At 47.2% G+C, this 16,180-nt stretch overlaps 1 protein-coding gene across 1 annotated transcript; it reads right to left on the minus strand.

The window, feature by feature from the left end:
* Positions 1-1,403: 1,403 nt before the first annotated feature.
* Positions 1,404-15,767, minus strand: LOC308577832 (ubiquitin carboxyl-terminal hydrolase 22-A-like). Its single transcript, XM_081178230.1, has 2 exons — positions 14,243-15,767; positions 1,404-2,517 (listed from the first exon to the last, which is right to left on the minus strand). Exons 1-2 carry the CDS (start codon positions 15,147-15,149, stop codon positions 1,847-1,849), a joined length of 1,578 nt encoding a protein of 525 aa, XP_081034356.1. The 5' UTR covers positions 15,150-15,767; the 3' UTR covers positions 1,404-1,846.
* Positions 15,768-16,180: the final 413 nt, after the last annotated feature.

Below are 16,180 nucleotides of genomic sequence, written 5' to 3' on the forward strand. Positions count from 1 at the left end.
GGGTTTCCCAAACCCCAAAACTGACTGTGTAGGCAGTTTTTAAACTGCACCAAAATCCCCATTTCTCCTTAGCTAAAATACATAAACTTTAGCCGTTGAGCAAATGCAAAACAAGAACACAGCTCTCTTCCTTATCAGTTTGACGGCAAGACTGGCCTTGACTTTACCAGTAGAACAGACACAGACATATCTTATGTTCTGACCACAAATGACGGGGAGACCCAAGTCTGGGACTAACGCCAGAGCATGTTCTCGGAAGTAGTGACCTCTTGCTCCAAGATAGGAGTAGGAACAGGAATATCCTTTTATGGTCAGAAGTACAGGAAGGAAGATCCTTTTATGGTTGAGAGTACCAGAGCAGGAACATATGTGATGTCAACCTGTGTACGTACGCCAACGTGGTTGGGCTCCTAGGGGAGGAGTGAGAGGGTACCTGGAGGATATATAAACTGCATGAAACCTGTCATTTCTTTGGACTTGCTGTGGACTCACCACGCAAGTGCCTTCTGCTATCCGGAGAGCAGAATAAACTCTTTCTTTGAACCAACTCGGTGTCATTTTGACTTCCTTCCTCCTGTCACGGAGCAACGCAGACCCAATCGGTGAACTCCAATAAGGCTACAATAATAATAGTTTATTATTTGTACCCCGCCCATCTGGCTGGGTTTCCCCAGCCACTCTGGGCGGCTTCCGTAAAAACCAAAAATACAATAAAATATCACACGTTAAAAACTTCACTGAACAGGGCTACCTTAAGATGTCTCCTGAATGTCAGGTAGTTGTTTATTGCTTTGACATCTGCTGGAAGGGCGTTCCACAGGGCGGGCGCCACTACCGAGAAGGCCCTCTGCCTGGTTCCCTGTAGCTTTGCTTCTCGCAATGGGTTCAAGGATCTGGTTTATTCTCCTTAAGTCTTGGAGAAATCTCCATTTTCCACTTTTCTTTTTTATGACAAAGACAGGGGTATTATAGGGGCTAACGGAAGGCTCAATATGGTCTGCAAATAATTGTTCATTTACCAATTGTTTTAAAGCAAGTAGCTTTTCTCCCGTTATGGGCCATTGTTCTACCCATACAGGACTGGTAGATTTCCAGCTAAGGGGAAGTGCAAGCTTACTCATTAAATTGAATGGTAGCTTGTAATTGTTGTAATAAGTCTCTGCCCCACAGATTGAGGTGGATTTTTAACACACAGGGTTGGATGTATGCAATGGCTTCAGAGCTATCAGGCAGAGAAACAGGCAGCCACTGTACACTTTATACTGTATTTATTTAATAACTAAAATTCACAAATAAAAAAGTACTTGCAAAGTCCATATCATTGCGTCGTCCCAATTCTCCTCCATTTTACTGCTTTCAGACCCATAGGCATAAAAAAAATGGGCTTGGACTTTTAAAAAAAAAATTATAACTGTTGTATGATTGGTCAGTTGGAGCTGAAGCACCAATGGAGAAGATGCTTTATGGAGATGAGAGTACACCCCCCGGGCTTCCCACACACATTTTGGAGGAACGGAGGGAGATGTGCCAGCGCCTGGATTCCTCTGCTCCTATTTTCCCCACCCAGAGCAATCTTTGCGTTATTATATTTCTTCTTTCAAAGTCACTGACTGTAGCCTCTTTTACATCCCCCCCCCTCTTCTGTCCCTGCAGGACTGCGTACACGATGGACATTATTCGATTCTTGCTCCTCTAGGCCACGAGCCAGCGGCAAGCAGGTCCTGTCGCAGCTCAGTGCTAGATGTCGAATGGGTGTCTTTTCATTTCAGGTAGGTTTGTGTGTCTTTTCAGAAGGCTGCCATTCATTTCACTTCCTTTCATTTCTCTCTTGAGCTGCTGAAGAAGGCTACTCGTACTCCAGGAACTGTTTGTGATAGAACAGCAAATATCCTTCGCTGTCTAGTACATCCTTAATGCTAGCCTTGGTGATGATGGCGTCGTCACATTTGAACCACTGGTCCTTGTGTTGCCGGATGAAGCTGGTATAGTGCCCGCTCTCCAGGGTTCCTTGGTGATTAACTACTGCAAACAAGGAATACTTATTATCATTGTTTAGACTATCTGCCGGCTGCTGGTACTGCCCATTCATTCTGCTCTCTTTACTGGAGGCCATGAAAGGCATCATGTCCAGCTCCAGCGGAAAGGAGACATATGTAGTGATCTTTCGTCTCAGTTTGGCTGAGTGTTCAAACCGTTTGAGATGAAAACAGGCCACAATGGGTAATTTCTTCATAGTGAGTTGTTTGGTAGATTCCTGGTAGCTATGGCAACCACTACATTTGATTTTGGCACTGCTTCCTAGATGTTCTGGCCTCGTAAACCTTCGCAAGCAGTCTGTGAGGGTCGTGGTTCCTGACACGTGGCTCTCCCCATTCACCACACTGCCATCGCTGCCTGGGCTCAGAGGCCAAAACGGGGTAGAAGAACCTGGCAAGTCCAAACTGATGTCCCAGAATGGGTCTATCGTCGTGGAAACACCATGGCAGACTTGACAAGTGACATCGGACTGTAGTCCACCTGTGAAAATTTGTTTTGTTTTGTTTTTTAATAATTTTTTTATTGCTTTTTTTCCAGGGTAAGATACATCTTCAATAGCACAACAAAAGCGGTTTTACAGAAAAAAGAAAAGTTATAAAAGAAAATTCACTTTTCCAAATTAATGTTCATAATCAACTGGACTTCCCCAAATCTTCCATCCCCTGCTTTCTTTTCAATAGAAATAAACAGCAATTTGATACCTTATTTTATGTGTTTTTGTGTTTTCATTTAGTTGTATAGTCTATGATTTATACTTTTTAACTTCATAACTTAGTTTCCCTCCTTTACCAATCTCAATGCTGAAGCATGTTTTTCCCAAAAACTTAGCAAATTCTCAACATTCATATAACTTATAATGTTTTTGTAAATAGTCCTTAAATTTTTTCCAATCCTCTTCCACTGTCTCTTCTCCCAGATCTCGGATTCTGCCGGTCATTTCGGCTAATTCCATGCAGTCCATCAGCTGCGAATGCCATTCTTCCAGCGTGGGTAACTCCTGTGCCTTCCAATATTTGGCTATAAGAATTCTTGCTGCTGTAGTTGCATATAAAAAGAAAGTTCTATCTTTTTTTGACACTCTCTGGCCCACAATGCCCAGGAGGAAGGCCTCTGGTTTCTTCTGAAAGGTGTACTTAAACACCTTTTTCAACTCATTGTAAATCATTTCCCAAAAAGCCTTCACCCTCGGGCATGTCCACCAGAGGTGAAAAAATGTTCCTTCAGCCTCCTTACATTTCCAACATTTATTGTCAGACAGATGGTATATCTTTGCAAGTTTGACTGGGGTCATGTACCACCTGTATACCATTTTCATAATGTTTTCTTTTAAGGCACTACATGCCGTGAATTTCATACCGGTGGTCCATAACCTTTCCCAGTCTTCAGACATAATGTTGTACCCAATGTCTTGTGCCCATTTTATCATAGCTGATTTAACTGTCTCGTCTTGAGTATTCCATTTCAGCAACAGGTTATACATTCTTGAAAGCACTTTCGTCTTAGGTTCAAGTAATTCTGTCTCTAATTTTGATTTTTCCACCTGGAAACCAATTTTTTTGTCCTTTTTAAAAACCTCTTGGATTTGGGCATAATGTAACCAGTCTCGCACCTTATTTTTTAATTTTTCTAAACTCAGCAGTCTCCAATTATCTCCGCATTTTTCTATTATTTCACAGTATTTTGCCCAGCCAACCTCCATGTTAAGTCTTTTTGGGGCCTTTGCCTCCATTGGTGAGAGCCACCTCGGAGTCTTGTTTTCAAATAAGTCCTTATATTTAGTCCAGACAATGAATAAAGCTTTCCTGGCAATATGGTTTTTAAACAATCTGTGAGACTTTACCTTGTCGTACCACAAATATGCATGCCACCCAAAAGCATTGTTAAACCCTTCCAGATCTAGGACATCAGTGTTTTCTAACAAAAACCAATCCTTCATCCAGCAGAAGGATGCAGCTTCATAATACAGTCTTAAGTCCGGCAGGGCAAACCCCCCTCTTTCCTTTGCATCTGTTAGTATCTTAAATTTTATTCGGGGCTTTTTGCCCTGCCAGACAAACTTCGCAATGTCCTTCTGCCACTTTCCAAAACATTCCACTCTGTCCACGATCTGAAGGGTTTGAAACAGAAACAACATTCTTGGCAATACATTCATCTTAACTGCTGCAATGCTTCCCAACAAGGAAAGTTTCAATCTTGACCAAATTTCTAAATCCTTTTTAATTTCCGACCAACATTTTTCGTAGTTATCTTTAAACAAATTCAAATTTCTCCCAGTCAAATTAACCCCTAGGTATTTCACCTTTGTTACCACATTTAATTCTGTTTCCTTCTGGAACCCATCTATTTCTGAAGGTGTCAAGTTTTTTGCCAGAACCTTAGTTTTGTGTTTGTTCAACTTGAATCCCGCCACCCGACCAAATTCAGAAATTAATTCTAAAGCTCTTTTTGCGCTAGCTTCTGGCTCCTGTAATGTCAAAACCAAGTCATCTGCAAAAGCCTTTAGTTTATATTGTTTTTCTCCGACCTGTATTCCTTCCACCTGCTGGTCCTTCCTAATCAAGTTCAGCAACACCTCCAGGACAGAAATAAATAACAAGGGTGATAGGGGGCATCCCTGTCGTGTCCCTTTTTCAATTTTAAACTCCTCTGTCACCACATTGTTTACTATCAATTTAGCTTTTTGCTCTGAATAAATTGCTTCAATACAATTTTGGAACGCCCTTCCCACTCCCATCCCTTCCAAATTTTTCTTCATAAATTTCCAAGATATATTGTCAAAGGCTTTCTCGGCGTCTATAAAGATCAAAACTGCTTTCGTGTTCAAATTTGTCTGTAGTAACTCCAAAACATCGACAATGTTCCTGGTGTTTTCAGACAAATGCCTGCCGGGAAGGAAGCCTGCTTGGTCTTTATGGATTATTTCATTTAAAACTTTTTTCAGTCTGTTTGCTAGAATATCAGCAAAAATTTTGTAATCCACATTTAGGAGTGAGATGGGACGGTAGTTCCTAAGTTGAGTCTTTTCAGATTCCAGTTTTGGTATCAAAGTGATGAATGCCTCTTTCCACGATTCGGGTGCCCCCTTCCCTTCCATAATTTGGTTGCATACCTCCAATAATGGCTGGACCAAATATTCCTTCAGTGTCTTATAATATTTGGAGGTAAGTCCATCTGGACCTGGGAATTTGCCTAACTGCAAATTCTGAATGGCACTTTCAATTTCCTGTTGTGTTATTTTGTAATTCAGGACTGTCTGTTTATCTTGTGTTAATTTTTGCAGGCCATAGCTTTTTAGAAATTTGTTTATCTCAGTCTCTACTTGGGGTCCTTGAGTAAACAGTTTTTTAAAATATCTCTGGAAACACTTTCTGATATCTTCTGGTTTCTGAATACATTCTCCTTCTACCTCCAGATTGGTAACAAAGTTCAATTTCTGTCTCTTTTTCAGCTGCCATGCCAGCAGCTTCCCACATTTATTTGCAGATTCAAATTATCTTTGTTTCATCTGTTTAATTTTCCATTCGATTTCTTGATTTATCAATTTCGCATATTGTGCTTGATGGAATTTTATTTCTCTTAAAACTTCTTTTGATTTTGGGTTTAGTCTCAACTTTTTCTCTCCGTCTCTTATCTTCTCCAAAATCTTATCCTTTTTACCATTCCAGAGTTTTTTCTTAATAGTTGTCAGGGAACTGCCATTGGAGGAAAGGGAGGTGGAAGGGCTCACAGAGGCTGGGAGGGAGTCAGCAGCGAAAGCAGGGACCAGCAGGGGGAGAGAGGGGTCTCTGGAGGAGGGTCTCATGAATGCGGAGAGAGACGCAGCAGCTAAAGCAGGAACTAGCAGGGAAGAGGGAGGGATCAGGGACACGTCCAGCGAGAACAGCGGGGAGGTGTCAGAAGCTCCCATAGGGAGACCCATGCTTCGCCGGAAGCTGCCACGTCGTGAGTCCAGAAGACGCGTTTCCGTTAAGGAGCTTCTATGCTGGAAGCGCTTCCGCAGACAGCCACTGTCGGAATCTACGAGTGACTAGGGCAGACATGTTTGAGGAGCTCTGTCACACACAGAGGTTTGTGGAGTTGCACAAACTCTGAGGGACCACAATTTTACGCACAAGCAGCTAATCATCCCATCACAGCATTCCGACAGTCTTTGTAAGCTGCCTGTGCAGGAGAAGGCATCATGAGCGACCCAGCCGGAGCCGGAGAGGCAGGAGTTGGAGCGGGTCCAAGCTTGGAAGATAGGTACCGAGCGTTGGAAATCCAATTGGCGCTGCAGACGGCTAGGCTTGAGGAGAGAAGGGCTCAGGATGCAGACAAGAAGGGGAGAGCCACCCAGTTCAACAGAAAGGTACCAGGATTGGTGCAGAAATTTGGGGGGGACCCCAAGGACTATCATGCCTTTAGAACAGAGATGCAATATGCCCTCAATGTGCAGTTTGATGAATTCCCTGACGAGGAATCGCGAGTTGCTTACGTGATTGGGCATCTTGAGAGGGGGGCGAGAGACTGGGTTAGGCCCCTGATGGCAACGCACAATGACGTCCTAAAGGACACCATGAAGTTCTTTCGTGCAATGGATCTCATGTTTTCCAGCGATATTGAGGAGGGAGTGGTGCGCAGACAGCTAATGGCTTGCAAGCAGGGAAGCCGATCTGTCCGTGAGTACTGGACTGAGTTCACTATGCTGGTTCACAGATTGGGTTGGGACTTATCGGCGGCGCCCATTCAAATGCTATTTGAAGAAGGCCTGGCTTCGGCCGTGAAAGACGAACTGTCCCGGGGTCCTAGGGCGGATTCCATGGATCAGCTGACTAAATCTGCGCTGACTATAGGAGCGCGCCAGGAGGCGAGAGCTTTGGAGAGGCGGGAAGGGAAAGGGGAACGCTGGAAGGAGTTCCGCATTCCTGAGATTCCAGAGACAACTTTCCCGCCGGCAGAGCCGATGGAAATCGGAACAGCGCGCGCGCGCGCAGTTTCAAAGCCCAGTGAGGGGGCTAAGAAGGAGGGAAAAGGCGCCCGGAAATGCTATCTCTGCCAACAGCCAGGCCACTTTGCCAGAGTCTGCCCCCAGAGGAAGGAATGGCAAGGGATGGTGGGAGCTGTTGAGGGAAGAGAGCAGGGAGAACCGGAGCAGGTAAAAGCCAACGCCTGGTTGCCACAGTGAAAGGCCAAAGAGCAGTGAAAGTGCCCGTGCCAGAAGCTCCTCAACCTGCTCTAGTGATTGAAGTGTCGCTAGAGCTGCAAAATGGACACCCCTTAAAAATAAAGGCGCTGTTGGACTCAGGCAGCTCCTGCAATTTTATGAGCAAGGAGTTTGCTGCTGAACACCAGATACAGACGATCCCTTTAAGCAACCCCCTGCAGGTGACCACGATCGATGGCAGGGAGTTGTTGGGAGGAGGAGTCAGCTTGCAGACCGTCCCAATGATAATGAGGGTGGCAAGGCACACAGAACTGATAGCGTTTAATGTGGCCACCTTGGGAGGCGCTCCCATTATTTTGGGAATGAGCTGGCTAGCGCTACATGATCCGCTGGTGGGCTGGCATCAGAGAGTGGTTTCCTTTGGTTCAGCACATTGCTTAGAACACTGCAAAGGGGAAAAGGGTTCAGCAGGGGCCCAAGCCACCCTAGCAGGGACAGAAGTAATGGAGAAGGTGAAGGTACCACCACAATATGCAGATCTCAGCGACGTGTTCAGCGAGAAGGAAGCCGACCAACTACCCCCGCATAGGCCCTTTGACTGTCAGATCAATTTACTCCCTGGAGCACAGCTTCCTGTAGGCAAGTTGTATGCCATGTCAGACAGAGAAATGCAGGAGCTGCGAGAGTTCATTGACAAGAACCTGAAGAGAGGCTTCATCAGAGAGTCCAAAGCAGCGGGGGGTAGCCCAGTGTTTTTTGTGGATAAAAAGAACACGGACAAGCCGAGACTTGTGTGTGATTTCAGGGGGTTAAATGCAGTGACAGAACCAGTGGCTTTCCCTATGCCCAGGATTGATGACATTTTGACCAGGGTGCGGAAGGGAAAGATTTTTACAAAGCTGGATCTAAGGGGGGCGTACAACCTGATACGTATAAGGAAAGGGGATGAATGGAAAACCACCATGTTCACCCCTTTGGGGGCATTTGAATATCTCGTTATGCCATTTGGATTACAAGCAGGCTCAGCGTGCTTTCAATCGTTTATGAACCACGTACTGGGGCCTTTGCTCTACAAGAATTGCGTGGCCTTCCTAGATGATGTGTTGGTGTATTCGGAGAATGAGGAGCAGCATGTGAGAGACGTCAGAGAAGTGTTGAGCAGGCTGCAAGCCAACAGGCTGTGGGTGAAACTGGAGAAGTGTCAGTTTCATACCAAGGAGGTGGAATTCCTGGGGTACCGCCTGTCAGACAAGGGATTGGCCATGGATCCCGGCAAGGTCCAGGCAGTGCTGGAATGGAAAACACCCAAAACCAAGAAGGATGTGCAGAGGTTCCTAGGGTTTGGGAACTTTTATCGTAAGTTCATCCGAAACTTTGCACACCTGACGGCGCCCATTACGGACTGTCTCAGCAGTAAGAAGAAATTTGTTTGGACTGCGGAGGCGGAGCGAGCGTTTGAGGAACTGAAAAGGGCCTTCGCCTCTGAAGGACAACTTCTGCATGTGGATTTACAAAAAAAGCTGAGGGTCGAAACAGACGCATCTGACAGAGCCATAGGGGTGGTGCTTCTTCTTCTGCAGCCAGGGAAGGAGGAGTCAGAGTGGCGACCGTGTGCCTTCTTTTCGCGAAAGCTGAACAAATCCGAGAGGAACTACACGGTGTACGACCGGGAACTTCTTGCTATTCATGAGGCTTTCCGGAGATGGAGGCACCTGCTAATTGGTGCACAACATAAGGTGCAAGTGTGCACGGACCATAAGAACCTAGAGTATTGGAGAACTGCGCGAGTGCTCAACCAACGGCAGTTGAGATGGGCCCAGGAGTTTTCCAAATTTAACTTTGAGATTTGTTACGTGCCAGGCCCAGAAAACGTTAGGGCGGACGCTCTCTCACGCAAACCTGAATATTTGGAGGGGGAGGGAGCACCCGAAGAGACCCATGTCATTCCAGAGGACCGCTGGGTGTGTGGGGCGGCATTGGTGGGGCAAAGGGAACTGGTAGAGGGAACGGTGCATGATGAATACGCCCAGGACAAACTCAGGGGTCTCAGGAGGGAGGGAGACAAACCCGGGGGTTTTGAGGAGAGAAACGGGGCGTTGTATTACAAGGGAGCGTTATATATACCTGAAGGTGAATTGAGGGAGAAGGTACTCAAGCAACTGCACGATAGCCCCACAGCAGGGCATTTTGGGCAACACAAAACCATGTGGCTGGTTACCAGGGAATTTTGGTGGCCCAAGGTCAGGGAAGATGTGCGGGAGTATGTGAGAGGGTGTGACCAATGCCAACGAGCCAAGGGGGAGAGGCGGGCACCGGCAGGGTTATTAGAACCACTACCCACACCTGAAAGACCATGGGAAACAGTGGCAATAGATTTCATGACTGATCTGCCAAGGTCCAGAGGGAAAACAGCCATCATGGTTGTGGTAGACCTGTTAACCAAAATGGCCCACTTTATAGCCTGCTCACATGCGGTCACGGCAGAAGAAACAGCTAAATTGTTTGTAGAAAATGTGTTTAGGTTGCATGGCGCCCCCTTGAGGGTGGTTTCAGACCGAGGGAAACAATTTACTTCCAGGTTCTGGAGGAAGCTCATGAGCTTACTGCATGTAGAGGTTAATTTCTCAACTGCCCGGCATCCTGAAACCAACGGGCAGGCGGAAAGAGCTAATGGCGTCCTCCAGCAATATTTGAGGTGTTATGTGAATGACAGAGAGAATGATTGGGTGGAGAAGCTGGCGTTGGCAGAATTTGCCTACAACAATGCAGAGAACGTGTCCACGGGGATGAGCCCCTTTTTGGCTAATTACGGGTGCCATCCCCGAGCCTTCCCAGGGGGGGAAGAGGAGAACTGGAGCGTTCCAGCTGCAGAACAGTTCGTAGAAGAAATGGAAGTGATCCATCGCCAGCTCCAACTTAACTTAAACAGGGCTAAGGAGGAATATAAGAGGCAGGCAGACAAAAACAGAAGAGAAGGTGAAAGCATTAGGGTGGGGGACCAGGTGTGGCTGTCAACCCAAGGGTTACCATTCAAAGGGGGTTGTAAGAAGTTAAGACCCAAAAGACTGGGCCCATTTGAAGTCACGCAGCAGGTCAACCCAGTGGCTTTCAGACTCCGGTTACCGAACCACATGAAGCTGCACCCAGTTTTCCACAGGTCGTTGCTGTCACCGTATAAAGGGGACAGAGAAGGGAGGGTCAATAGGGGACCAGCAATGGAGGAGAAGGAACACAGCTACCATGTAGCGGAGATTCTCGATTCCAGGTGGAAGGGAGATCAAGTAGAGTATTTGGTAATGTGGGAAGGGGAGCCGGAGTCGGAAAACACCTGGGTCATGGCAGAGGATGTAGATGACGAGGTTTTAATAGAAACTTTTCATCAGAGGTTCCCACGTAAACCTCAGCCAGTGGCGAGGTTCCGGAGGGAATACTTTGCCACCACCGACGAAGAAGAAGAGTTGGAGGGGTTCCCTGATTCCGAGGAGGAGGAGGATTCAGCGAGCCGGAACGAAGACCGATGGAGGGAAATGTTCGAGACGTCTGAAGATGAAGAGGATTCTTTTCGGGGTTTTATCTCTTCACCGCCCAGAGGAGAGAGAATGGGCGGGGGGGAAGGGGGCCCTGGAGGGGAGGTGGATGTCAGGGAACTGCCATCGGAGGAAAGGGAGGTGGAAGGGCTCACAGAGGCTGGGAGGGAGTCAGCAGCGAAAGCAGGGACCAGCAGGGGGAGAGAGGGGTCTCTGGAGGAGGGTCTCATGAATGCGGAGAGAGACGCAGCAGCTAAAGCAGGAACTAGCAGGGAAGAGGGAGGGATCAGGGACACGTCCAGCGAGAACAGCGGGGAGGTGTCAGAAGCTCCCATAGGGAGACCCATGCTTCGCCGGAAGCTGCCACGTCGTGAGTCCAGAAGACGCGTTTCCGTTAAGGAGCTTCTATGCTGGAAGCGCTTCCGCAGACAGCCACTGTCGGAATCTACGAGTGACTAGGGCAGACATGTTTGAGGAGCTCTGTCACACACAGAGGTTTGTGGAGTTGCACAAACTCTGAGGGACCACGATTTTACGCACAAGCAGCTAATCATCCCATCACAATAGTGTTCTGTTGTATCAGAAACCCTCTCATAACAGCTTTACTCGCGTCCCAGATTGTTTTCTTTTCCACCGAAGTATTCAAATTTATTTCAAAATAATCTTTCAATGTTTTTTGGGCCTTCTTCACAATCTCCTGATCTCTAAGCAGGTAGTCATTCATTCTCCATCTGAAGGATCCAGCTGGTGTAAGTCTCAGGTCTATTTTCAAGGCATTATGGTCGGAGCAGGTTTTAGGGCAGATCTCAACTTTTTTTGTCTTAGGTGCCAGTCCTCTAGATGTCCAAATTTGGTCGATTCTTGTCCACGATAGGTGGGCCTCAGAAAAGAATGTTCCTTCTTTACCCAGAGGGTTCTTTGTCCTCCAGATATCAATCAAATCCATATTGTCTGTAAGTTCAAAGAAAGTCTTTGGAAGCCTGCCATCTTTGGTCAAATTCTGATTTTGTGACTTATCCATGTATGTAGAGACAACTCCATTCATATCACCCATCAAAATGATGTTAGTATAGTCAATATAGTCCAACATTATCTCATGCAGCTTCTTGTAAAATTCCGATTTTCCATCGTTTGGTGCGTAGATTCCTACTATCAAAATTTTTTCTCCTTGTGATTGTATTTCAATCGCCAAAATTCTTCCTTGTTCATCTTTAAAGACCAACTTTGGTGCTAGGCTCTCCTTTGCGTATATCACTACTCCTCTTTTTTTAACCTTGTCTGATGAGATAAATTCTTGGCCTAGTCTCTTGTTAATTAACACTCTCCTGTGGAGCCTAGTCACATGTGTTTCTTGAAGGCAGATAACATCTAATTGTTCTTTTCTCAATATATGAAAAATCTTTTTCCTTTTCTCGGGAGAATTTGCGCCATGAATGTTCCAACTAAGGAGCTGCAGAGACATCTCGGGCTAATTTATTGGCCTGTAGGGGTGTCTCTTTTGTCGTTTTTGTCTGGAGGTGGAACCGGATTGAAACCAAACGAAGGAGGTGGCCAGGCTCCTGCTACTCCCTTCCGAAGGTCCTCCCCGTGGTCGTTTAGGAACTTTTCTTGCTCCTCTGCTGTTCTGATTCTTACCTTCTTCTCTTTCAAGGTAAAAGATAGTCCTTGAGGGAATTCCCACCTGTAAGGGATTGTGTTGTTTCTCAGTAAACTTGCCAAGTCTTTATATGTAGCTCTTAAATCCAGTAACTGTTTAGGTATGTCTCTGAAGATTTCTGCCGTCTTTCCCTGAATCACCAGTGAATTTTTAAAGTGCAGGCCGAGTATGTTATCTTTTTCTTGCTTAGATCTCAAAATGATCAAGCAATCTCTTGGTTTATCCTTCTTGGCCACTCTTCCCAATCTGAAGGCGGTAACTATTTTAAAGTCTTTCTCTTCAGCCAAACCCCAGAACTTGGATATTTCTGTTGTCAGAAAGCTGATCAAGTCTTCTTTTTCTGTTTCTGGGATATTTCTAAGCCTGAGATTGCATTCCCTGTTTTTCAATTCCGCCATGGACAGGAACGCTTGCTGTTCAGTAACCTGTCTGCTCAGTGGCCTTACTTCTCCTCTTAATTCCTCTATCTTCTCTTTATTTTGGTCTGCTTTTGTATTTGCTTCCTGTGCTAATTTTCGGTTTTCTGTTGTGATCTTTTCAATATTGCCAACTGCCTGTGTATTTTGAGCGACTTGATCTGTCAGTTTATTAATTGTAGCTGTCACCTGGTCAAATTTAGCCGCTTGTTCCTCAAATTTAGCTGCTTGTTCGTCAGCTTTCTTATTTAATGCTGCCAGCTGGTCCAATATTTCTTTAGAGACAGGGTCTAGCCCTCCTGCAGCCATATCCCCAAAAGCTGGCTGCTTGGGTTGTCCTTCTTGCAGACCTGTCACAATAGGGACAGACGATCTTCGTGGCTGCACAGGCAAAGTTAATTGCAAAAGTTCAGTTTGTTTTGCTTTCTTAGCAGCCCTTGTTTTTGGTGCGCCACTCATTCCACAGCTGTCCAAGCGTCAAGGTCAAATTGTAAATCCCATGGGAAAAGCAATCCAGGAAAAGTAAACATCCAGTCAAAAAAAAAAAAAAATTCCAAGGCAGCCGGCAGTTCCCAGAGACTAATAATTCCACAATCCAGCAGGGGGAGCTCCCCAAAAATTAAGGAGAAGAAGGGAAAGTTTCCACCATAAAGTTCCCACAAAAAAGTTAAATAGAATCCAAAATAGTGGGGGAGCCCTCTAAGTTCAGATTTAACTGCAGAGAGTAGAAGTTCTTTACAAAGGTGCATGCAACAGTTCCTTTTTTACAGCTTACAAAGTAGCCCTATGTGACATTTAACTTTTTGTATACAGTTGCCGCAGTCTGGTGTTACCTTGTATCCGGTCAGCCCGAGAGCAGGGTATCTTATCTTTGTAATCCACAAAAGATAGAAAGAGGATTCACAGTCTCTGTCCACTTATAACAGTTTTAGCCTTTCCTTAACTTTTAATCAAACAAATCCGAATTTGCAGGGTATATTCCAGCTTCTTTAAACTCCTTTCAACGCTTCCGCTTTAAAGAGTCTTTGCTAGGTACTTTAAACAGAGCCGGAAGACTGACTTCCTTTTTAGCGTCTCCCGCTTTCAGCCAAAATTCACCAAATTAGGTCCAAATAAAGCCTCGGATTTCTTACTCACGAGTATGTTGTTTCAATTCATTTGTTCAAAGAAGAAAGGTCAGTGCCGATCAGCAGCAGCCGCGCGGCTTCACTTCCGCGGAAAGAGCGATGGATTCACAGCACCGCTACCCCCTCCACGTTCCGAAACCCCTTACGGGGTCTCTTCTGCGTTTCCGAGGTCGCTCCTGGTGCCCGCCGAATCCCACGGCCACGGGCTCACTCTACCCGTGGTTTTTCTGCGTGGGTCGTCGCTGTGCCGCAGCGCACGACCCTTTCCCGCGGAGCCCCTCTTCAGCAGCTGAAGATGACCGCCATTGCTGAACGCGCCGCCTCCGGAAGTCCACCTGTGAAAATTTGGTCTATGATGCAGTTACAGTGGTTGGGGTTGTTGGCTTTCTTCCCATTATCGTCACCTTTGCAGTGTCGATGTAGCACATGTAACGCAGCAATGAGGAACTCGTGTGCATCCTGTTGCTCGTACCCTGCTAAATGCCGTGCATGCGTCCATACCAGGTGCAATAACCTATATGGAATGTGAGGAGATCGGTGCCCAGAGTAGAACTCCTGAAAAAGTGTAGACATTTCACAGACCAGACATGAGCTGGGGCTTTGCATTTCACATTTGTGTCTGTCGGAGAGGAAGAAATCTCGCAGTAGTGGAGTGTGGGTAAGTGCTTGGACAATACAGTTCATAAAACATGTGTTCCCAAGATTGATTAGCCCTCTTAGACCTATGGTGCAGTTTGTAGTTATTTTTCTCCGCTTGGGGTTGTGTCGAAGCAGCTCTAACTCTCGTTTGGTTGGCTCCCACGTTGAATACTTCTCTCCAATACCTGTCATTGTACACTGGTAGTGAGAAACCATTGTTGGGGTGAAGGCTTGTAGCTTCCAAGCCTTCCGTTGTTCTTCTTTGGCAATTTGTTCCATATCTTTGTCGTATATGTAATCTTGACACATAAAGCAGTATATACCCCCATACAAAAGGTCTATGGCTAAGTTGTGTCGCTTTGCCTTTGCGTGCTCGTGGATGTGTTTCTTTGTAAAACAGCCAAAGAAAACACAGTACAGGCAAGAATGAAGTCTGTTCAGATGGGCACCACACATATGACAGATGCACGACTTTGCCTTTCGCTTCCTGGTCTCAGCCGACCCGCTCCACACGAAGCACTGGTAGATCACCCTCAGGTTCTGCTTCCAGTTCTCCACCTTGAAGCCGGTCACATGGCAGCACCCGGCGGCCGGCGGACTCATGTCAGACCCCCCCCCACATCAATCCGCCCGCCCCGCCGGCACGGCTTCTGCTAGGCTGCGGGAGGAGCAGGAAGAAGCAGCAGAAGCAGACGAAGGGGGGAGGTTGAGGCGGGGGAATCCCAAATCGGAGCTGGGTGGGAGCGAAGACCGGGAAGGGGAGCCGGGACGGGAGGGAGGGATATTGTCGGGGTGGTGGGGACGACAGGGAGGGGAAGGAGGGGTCTCCTCAGTCCGCCGCTGGCTGGCTCCTTCGTCGCTGAGGGGGGCGACTGCGGGCCGCCACCCCCCTCAGGGCTGCTGCGCGGCCTCCGCCGCCCCCGCCGACTGCAGTGGTGGCGGTGCGCGGAGGGGGAGGGGAGCGGGCGGCGTGAGGCGGAGGGGGGAGGGGAGCGGCTCCTCTTCTTCCTCCTCCTCCTCCTCCTCGGATTCCTCCTCTTCTTCCTCCCTCTTCACTCTCCTCCTGCGCCTCTTCTTCTCCTCCTTCTCCTTCGCTGCCGCCGCCTCCTCGCTGCCGCCGCTTTCGCCTCAACCCCGCCCCGCCCCCGGCTGCTCCGAACAAAGCGCCGACGACGACGACGCCACTGAGGAGGCAGAGCGCCACAAAGATGAGGGCAAAGAGAGGCGGGCTGAGGAGAATCTTCGCTGCCCGCCGCCGCCGCCGCGCGCTACCTCATGGAGGCCTCACGGGAGAAGGAGGAGCGGGAATGTACAAAGAGGGGTAAGTACAGATTGATATGGTGTGAACTCAAGGTGAACAGAACGTACCAGGGTGATGATGGAATGTCTTAGCATCAGCACAGTTTATGCAGCGTGAGCAAAACAAAGCTTAGAAGCAAGACTTTCCAGAATGCAAGCGAAAAGAATACTTTCCCATAATGCGACAATTTATGTGCAGAGGGATGACTTCCCTTTAGCAGCGGAAACTACAGGCGGAAAACTCTCTAATTGTCCTGGCGCGAGAGTGGGGCCGGAATGGAGTTTCCCGGACTCCTGCACTGATTAGCCCAATGATAGCCTTTACCACATTTTGG

Source organism: Podarcis bocagei, assembly GCF_964188305.1.
Source record: "Podarcis bocagei genome assembly, chromosome: W".
Taxonomy (NCBI): domain Eukaryota; kingdom Metazoa; phylum Chordata; class Lepidosauria; order Squamata; family Lacertidae; genus Podarcis; species Podarcis bocagei.